At 45.2% G+C, this 8,752-nt stretch overlaps 1 protein-coding gene across 1 annotated transcript; it reads left to right on the forward strand.

The window, feature by feature from the left end:
- Positions 1–358: 358 nt before the first annotated feature.
- On the forward strand, positions 359–2,348 carry LOC117459200 (thymosin beta-10-like). Its single transcript, XM_034099980.2, has 3 exons — positions 359–468; positions 1,378–1,490; positions 1,583–2,348. The coding sequence occupies exons 1-3, from the start codon at positions 395–397 to the stop codon at positions 1,612–1,614; spliced, it is 219 nt and encodes a 72-aa protein (XP_033955871.1). The 5' UTR covers positions 359–394; the 3' UTR covers positions 1,615–2,348.
- Positions 2,349–8,752: the final 6,404 nt, after the last annotated feature.

The raw sequence follows: 8,752 nt of genomic DNA on the forward strand, positions 1-8,752 counted from the left end.
ACCGCCACCAGAGGGCGCCCTTTCTACATTAATCTGCAGTCAGAGCGGCTGCAACAGATACAAGTAATACATAGCAATAATGTGCTTTTAAAGTTATTTTCACATCAAATGTAGCTGAAGAAATTGCACATTTGACCTGAGACGCAATATATTGATAGTCAAATAAAGTAAAGGGGTGCCATGTTGACATAAATCAGTGATAATAGGATAAATGGAGTGGATAAATTCGCAAAAAAACACAAATCTATTTATTTACCACAATATGTGGCTCCTTCAGGGTGTTTCAATGTTTTATCAGACACATGAGCATGCAGGGCCCCGTCTCTCCAGCAGGGGGCCCGGAGGCCGGCAGCGGTGATGTCAGATGTCATTAGCATATTTCTGACTATATTTGATGCTTGCGCAAAGACGCGCCACTACTGCTGCAGCGCACCGACCAGAGAGCATCCAGCATCCAGAAACCCTCCGGTAAGACTCATTCAACAAATACCTCCTATTGTCTGAACTGTTACTGCCTGCAGCGAGAATGAGGAAGAGCTGCGAGGAAGATGATGAGCCTCGTATAAAGAAATATAGGATAATAACCCAGCGTGTTTTTGTGTGTTTAACAGCTCATAAAAGAGTGTAATGTGACAGCAGGGCACGCACGCATGTGTGCTGTGTCTTTGTCTTACACATCCACAGTGGATTTCCTTTGTTGCCTTTTATGCTCGGGGTCCGTTATAAAAGGATGTGTTACGCGCGTATATTTAGCCACGGTGCGTAATTTGGGAATATTTTTGAAATTGTGGAGTTGAATTTGGATTTTGAGGCTTGCATGAAGGCGATCAGGGCGGTGGTTCCTCCAGATTGCACCCCAAGGAGGAGAAAGTACGTGACAAGGGATTTTGCGGATGTGGAAATCCCCTGAGAGGACTCACAAAACCAAACTTTATATTTTTGGATGACATCATTTTCATCCTATTAGCGATTTTCTACGCGTAAGAGTTTATTTTCCCATCATATTTTTTTCTCGGTCAGCGCAGCATGTGGACTCCTGTTGTTATGTAAATGCCCCTTTTTCCCCCACTGGCTTCATTGTCTGGATCAGCCCTTCCCCTGTGTGTAACATCCCAGGCTGTGTGTGTTGGATAACGGGGAGGATGGCAGGCAAATCACGCTGTGCAGAGCCGCAGGCGAACAAAAGGAGACGGACGCACATTAGAGGGAAAAGTAGTCCGGGGTTGCGCATGTACTTAAACTGAACACATTTTTTTTTTTTTACCACTGAGATTTAGGCAACGCCCTAAACACAAAGTCAGGGAGAAGCACATGTCCAAATAACATTGCAGATACATATGTGTAGATATTAACATGTGCTTTGTTCTGATTTCACAGACTACCTGCAACAATGGCTGACAAACCCGACATTTCAGAAGTGGAGAAATTCGACAAAGCGAAGCTAAAAAAGACCGAGACGCAGGAGAAGAATGTCCTGCCTACACAAGACAGTAAGTAGGAGCATTACATCACTTTTTACTGTCTGTTTATGTTTATTTTTGACAAATCTAATCTAACACATTCTCCCTCCTCCCCTCCACAGTCATCGAACAGGAGAGGAAAGACAAGTCGTGAAGCCCCTCCTTCCCATCATGCACTGTACACCCCTTCCTCCTCCTCCTCCTCCCGCATTGCCTTGTTTTCAGTCACTTCTTTTTAGATGTATAACTTTGTAACCGAAATTATGAAACGATAACCACGCTGCACAGCCTGTGGGGGGTTCGGGCCCCGTCCCCTCGACGCTCGTACGCCACCTTCATTTCCCCCTGATGATGAGGAGGATGTGGGGCAGAGGAGGGGATGCATGTCCTTTCTTTAACACCTGATAACACCGAGGTGCAGCGGCCGGGGGCCTTCGGGGACGGGGCGTGGCCTGGGTCCCAGGAAGCTCCATCGCCCCCTCAACACCCTACTTCCTGTATGGCTGCTTTTGCGCCCCGAGCCGTGGCGTCAAGCTTTTTAAGTTTTTAATTGTTTCTTCTAATTTTCGGGAAATGCACAACTTTGTTTGTACGCTGGCCAAAATATAAATCCCCCCCCCAAAATGTTCTGTGTTTTTGTTGTTGTTCTTTTGTATGTACACAAGGATAAACATGTAACAGATTCCATCTAGATCTGGGTTACATTGTAACGCCTTGTTTGTCAGAGGGATTCGGGATAGCTTCAAATCTGTCTCGTCTGAAATGAGGAAAAGAGCAATTGATTCAATTAGTTTGCTTTCAACATTCGTTGTCCAAAGTTTCCAACGGTCATGTTACTCTGCCACAAAAACGTGAAATGTTCTAATAAAAAAGATTTTGTTACTAAAATATTTGTGCTACTTTTTCTACACACTCTTTACCAAAATGCTCACATTTCTAGAGGTGCCGTTTGCTAGCATTATCGTAGATCAGACTGCTCGTTTACACACTCTCCAGTTGCCAAACAATCCTCCAGCATTACTTAAGGGACGAGGCTGTGCAGCATTATGAGGCTTACATGTCTCAAGCCCTGCAGGGATTTACCAGCACAGGAGATGAATTTTGTATCAGTGAAGGGAAATGAAAGCTGTTTGGTTCGAGCACCTATCACGAAGGTCTTTTCTCAAAGAGGCTGCTCACTTTAAAGATTAAAGCAATCCAGGAAGTAGACTCTTCCTGGACCAACAAAGCAGTAAAGACGACTTATTGCACCTTATGTTAGAAAGAACCTGGCTCATGCATCTGTTCTATATGGTATGATACAGTGGTAAGATTATGGGACAGAAGGCCCTGACCGCAGAGGACAGTCTCTAGAGATTGACTTACTTCCTAATTTAGCCACCGTCTATAAGCCTTAATTAGCATGACATGACTGACATTTCCTGTATTTATTTAATGCGAACCGGCTTGTGTTCAATAAAGTTAGTGACCTATAAAGGAGGAACCTCCGTCCTCTCCGCTTTCCTACACACTTTGAATTAGTCAGCATGGGTGTAGCATTTATAGCTAGTTGCTAGGAGTATCACGTGGGACATGAGTCGTCATTTTTGTTAGCATGTCAGATTACTGCATTGTTTGTGTTTGTCGAGGTTGCTCAGCTGTTTCTTTGCATGCCGATGGACAGATCGATTTCAGGTGGGGTGACAGTCAGCTCCGTGTGGGTGTAAGTGGATTGGTGTTAAATCAGTGGCTCTTAAGAAGGCATTAATCTGCGTGGAGGAGGGGAACGTGTGGAGGTCAGTGGGCCGAGGAGATGGGATTAGCACGTCCCTCTGCATGCTGCATGGCTCCACTGCTGCACCGCGGAGAGGGGAAAGTGACGGAGGATTTAAGGTGGAGTCACTGTCCACTGCCTGGTTACCCATAGCAACAGCTGCTGCTGCTGAGTCACTTCCTGGGGATGGGCGTTGGGATGCATGATATCCTCGAGGGGGCTGTTCCTCCTGGTGGGGGATATTTAGGAGATTAGCACATTATGTTCATATGTTGGTATGAAGTCATATTCGCCCATCTGTTTGTGGAGCTGGTTAACTGATTAACCAGGGGATTGATTAATTACCGATGCCGTCTGAAGCTCCATGAGCAGGCTGTTGCAGTTTGGGTTAAAGGGACAGCTCACACCAAATATATTGTAGTGCTTTTTATCAATCTACATTGTTTTAGCTTGACTGGTCAAGTGTAGGGTGTAAGGGAAGATATTGGCCGTAGAAATGTCTGACAAAGGAGTCCAATGGAGGCGTTTCAGGCAGGGTTGGCTTTGGTTAAAATAATTGGTTTAACCGAGACACGGTTGGTCAAGGAAATTCCTTTCTTTGTTAAAGCCCATCAGAAATAGGGGCCTTGTGTAATAAAATGTTGCTATTCGAAGCCTGCATCGGCATCATAACACTTATCTTAAAGCCATCACTCCTCACTGTACCACCAGCATGCGTGCAGACTCTTTTTGCAGCTTCATTGTTGGACAGGAAGTACATAAGCAGCTCATTCACAAAGTGTCCCTCTGTTATCTGTGCTATATATTATCTGCAGGTTTGCCGATCGAGTCAATTACTTTTCTCTCGCTGGAGACAAACACTGCTGCCCATTTCCATGGCAACTACCCACGCAGGAGCCGCATATAGCATTGGTACCAAACAGGCACATGCCACGCGCTAACACCTGACCATTAGCTTTAATGTGCTCCCACATTAACAGGAAATACATGTTTGTGTAATTCTTGTGGTTTCCTGTCAGCTTTCTATAGATGATCTGTGGTGGCATTGTCTCAGCTGTCAGATTAAAATTAGCCGCAGATATGCACCATTTGTTCCCCCTCTGTGCAAAAGCTCAACTCTTTATTGACACATGGCAATGACACACACATGAGGAATGAGCAGCAGTGTTTTAAGGGTCGAGGGCAACGTGTGTGTGCGTTGGCTCACAGGATGTGACTTCAGAGTGTATACAGCTATCAAAGCGCCCGGGGACACCGTCTGATGCATGAATCTACATCTTAACCTAGGCAGAGGGGAGATCTATAGGGGGATTTTCTTATCAGGCTCATAACAAAAAAAGCATACCTAGATATATGCATGCATACAAGGCAATGCTTTCCAGACTTGTATTTGATCGTGTATGCTTTAAGTTTTATGCAACTCCACAGGCCTCAAAAAGGTTGTAGCAGTCGTCTTCTTGCAATGTGTTTACTGATAAGTGCTGCTCTGCGTCCGGAGTTAGCAGGGAAGCAGGAACTCAACTTTTAAGAGCACTTTTCTGAAACAAAGACACAAAGTGCTCTGAAGCTAAAGAGAGCAAAACAAACAAGAGTCCGAAAGCAGGAGCCTCTGCAGGAAGCACAGAAACAGCAGGTTTAAATGTTGCATCATTTCATCAGATCCTGTGGTTTGGCAAAAGTCAGTTGACAGTTCATTGCACCATCAAACGGATGCGTTAATACTCAGAGGGGCAGAGAGCGGGCGTGGCCCTGCAGCAGCCTGTCTGTAGCTGGGCTGATGATCACAGACGGGCTCGATTAGCCGGCCCCAGATGGGTTCGGATCAATGCCGTCTAAATGCTGGTCCTACTGTTGATGCATTAGTCAAAGAGCAGAATCGATGCAGTACAGCAGAGTGCGTCAGGCCGACTGATTTCTATTGATTTCACCAGAAATCTTTGTGTGCCGCCCAGAGACTCTTGAAGCAGGTTCCCCTCTGGAGGAGTGCTGATGATGAGCTTTAATTACCCTGGCAGTCCCAGCAGAGAGCAGCTTAACGATGGCCCTCTGGCTCATAACAAGCCGAGTCATGTTTTGTTCTATGGGAGTTTTATTAATGAGAGCGAAGACTTTCACCTGTGACTGAAACACAGATCAAGAGTAGATCATTTCATTTCAAAGATGGACGATAGTTACGCACGTCAGCTCCATCCTTCGTGCCTCAGCTTGCCGTTTCTGTGAATCATTTTGATATCTGTCTGATGCTTCAGTCATGGGAAAGGCCCAAGGACACCTTCACAAATGCTGATTGATGATTCAGAGTTTTGAAAAGGCGCCCGGGCTCTTCACACTGTCCTGGCTCCAGAGGTGGAAAAGGCACTCGGGTCTTAAACTTCAGTAGAAGGAGCAATATCGCAGTGTAGAGAAGTTAAAGTCATAACACTTTACTCAAAAGCCCAAAAAGATAGTTTGAAGTTTATAGTTTCACGTCAGTCGTGCTGTAATTAAGAGAGGTTGTTTGCCTTACAAAGGAAGCCATAATGAATGTGTCTCTGAGTGGAGGTTAGTGTGTATCATGATGGTGACACGACCTCTCTGTTTCTCCCCACATGGCCCAAAGGCGGGGTTGTTGTTTTTCTTTGCTTTATCGCCCCGGGGCTAAATGGCAGGCTCATGCAGCTCGAGATAGCTTTCAAGCTGCTCCTCATGGCATTCAGTAAAGCCTCCTCATGGTCTTGCATCATACGGAGACATGAGACTTGCAGAGTTGCTCAAACGATGTTGCTCAAAGGCAACATCTTGCTGGGATCTGAAATGCACACAGGATGCGATCCCTCTTAGGCTCTCATGAGTCATGTTGAGTGAACTCAAATGAATACACTACATACATGTAGTAGTAACCGAAACACAGCTCCCTGGACGCCACACCCAATATCTACTTAACCTCGGAGATGTTTGACATGGTGTTTATTTTGTATTTCCTGTTGGCTAGGTCAGTGCAGTGGCGATAACGCCTGCTGGCATGGCGGTGAGTCACAGTCAGCCCAACGCTGTATCAACAACGGCAAAGAAACACTTACAACAAGGAAGCTGGACCCCTGCCATCGAGCACGAGGTTTGGACCAATGCACGGAGCATTAGTCTCCCCAAAAACTAGATGATTGGTTATCTGGCTATCTGGAATTGGATCTGAGCTGAATCCATTATGAACAAACACCCATGCATGATGTGTGGTCTGCTCAGAGTGATTATACGGCACACACACATGAACACACACCTACACTCACGCCCACAGACCCAAGCTCATGAATGCCATGAGATTTAAAAACCCGGAGAGCTGATTTTCCCTCTGTAAGCGGAACGTTTGGCTTCATCCTGAGATGTATTGAAGCTCAGACATCTGAGATCAAGACGCTCGGGGTGTGTGTGCACAGACATATAATGATGTCATTGATCTCTTGGCTCATTGTATCACTGGTCGTCCATGAAGGAATTGCTTTAGAAGAAAAACCTCACGGTGTGTGTTTTGTTGCGGTATGCTGCTGCCTTTTCCGTCAACAACCCAGCAAGTCAAGGACGTCGACACAAAAACTCAAGTTACCATTCTCTTCAGGCATGCGAGGAATTCTGGACCTCATGTTGTTTTGTTTAAAGGAAGTGAATACTCTCTGAGAACGCAAAACACAAATGATATCCCAATGAAAAGGACGTTTGGCGTTACCCATTGTCGTCCTCCAATGAATGAAGGAACTATGAAATGACTCTTGCGCCTTGAGAAAGTTGTTGAATCTCTTGAAATCTCCAGCATTGCTGAGCATGACTTTTAACCCTGCTGTGGTTGGAGGCGAATTAATTTCCCAACATGGATCAACCGACTACGAGATTCCTTATCATCGCAGCGGTTTGCAAAATTGACTTGGAGTCCATTTCTTTCTGGAGGATGGTCAGATTTGTATTTGCAGCCAAAGGTCACGAGTTGAACCCAACACCCGCAACATTGCAAATCAATTCTTCATCAAGTCGACTTCAGGATCCTTCGGGGGTTTTACCCCACACGGAGGAATGAGCCCGGATTGCCGCCAAACTCTGCTCGGCTTCCTCGACCTCCTGAGTGTCCCAGCATGCCTTTCAAAACACATTTTGAATAAGGCCTTTGTGTGCTAGCTCTGTCCAAAACGGGACGTCTGGCTGCACTTCACTTCCTCTCATACTGTATTTACTGTTGTGGCTGCTTTCAGTGGTTCGTTGCAGAATTAGTTTGTCTGATTACAAAAAGAGTTTACGCTTTAAATGTCTCTGCTATTTAATAATAGTGTAGTGTTTCTTGTGGTTACTTGATACAAGCACTGATTGTCATTATGTGGCTAAACTGGGAATCTTTATACCGTCTTCATGGTAACAGATGCAGGTTCGCCATGGATACGTGACTGAAATAATGTGTTGCCAATTTGAAAACCTCTGATCAACCATTGATGTTGATTAGTCAAACCTCAAAAGAGATGACTCAATAACGGTCTCTGGAGACAATCAGAAGCCAACCTCCTATCCATCCCCCCCCGCACCAATCACCGGACCTGGGGGGACAGAGCCTTCTCCGTCGCTGCCCCCTCCCTCTGGAACTCACTCCCCCAACCCATCAGAGACTGCACCCACCTCACCACCTTCAAAGCACTCACCTCTTCAATCTGGCTTTTAATGTGTGATTGTTTTTGTATTATTTGACTTTAACTTTAATTATATATTTATTTGTTGTTCCTTCCTTTTCCCTTCACTATATCTGTAAAAGCGCTAACAAATTAAATCTATTATTATTAAATCTATTAAAAGATAACAGACTTCCCAGACGTCGGTGACTCACTGATACGGTGAGTCACACCTAATCAATAACGATAACACCTGATTCATTCAGAGTGTATAGTAATCTCAATGATCAGGGTGCAGCCAGTGAGTATTACCAGGCTTTTAATCTCTGGAGATTATAATGTGTGTACATGAGTCAGCAGATTAATGTCTTTGCAGCACAAGAAGGAATTGATGCCTTTTGGTTGTTGTTTTAGGAGTTTTGTGTAAATCATCTACTTCTCAATGCAGGTTTTCCCCTCTAAAATAAAACCTGCTGGAGTGATGCTGTTGTCGCTGCACGAGGAAGTCAAAGGAGCTGCTTGCACTTCCTGTTTTTAGGTGCTACTCTTTGGCTCAGCTGCACGCCTTTCTGCCAAGTTTCCTCCATCGGAGTATCAAAGGTAAAGCTGAGGGCTCCATTAATGAATTATGGAGGTCTCTGGGAAGATTGTTTGTTTATGGTCGTATTTAGTTCCCATGAAAACAAGCCGAAGGGACAAAATGTGAAGAGGTTACACACGACTGCAGAAGAACAACCAATAAGAGATGAGCCACGAGGAACCGGGCTAGTGATTCTTGCACTGTAAATCAGGAAATGGGACTGCTGTAATTCCCCTAAAATGCTCACTTTGAGCCGTTGCTGGGTGAATAGGATTCCAGATGCCTGCGTGTCCCTCCGTCTTTGCAGGGGAAACAGCCGGTCCCTGTGTCTTTTTGT

The sequence above is a fragment of the Pseudochaenichthys georgianus genome, chromosome 2 (genome assembly GCF_902827115.2).
Source record: "Pseudochaenichthys georgianus chromosome 2, fPseGeo1.2, whole genome shotgun sequence".
In the NCBI taxonomy this organism is placed as follows: domain Eukaryota; kingdom Metazoa; phylum Chordata; class Actinopteri; order Perciformes; family Channichthyidae; genus Pseudochaenichthys; species Pseudochaenichthys georgianus.

Excerpts from the sequence above, each read along its gene's own strand:
- LOC117459200 (XM_034099980.2), top strand. The coding sequence starts at position 395 with ATGCTTGCGCAAAGACGCGCCACTACTGCTGCAGCGCACCGACCAGAG. Across the intron at positions 469-1,377 it reads CAGCATCCAGAAACCCTCCG|ACTACCTGCAACAATGGCTG; the intron begins GTAAGACTCATT and ends CTGATTTCACAG. Across the intron at positions 1,491-1,582 it reads TGTCCTGCCTACACAAGACA|TCATCGAACAGGAGAGGAAA; the intron begins GTAAGTAGGAGC and ends TCCCCTCCACAG.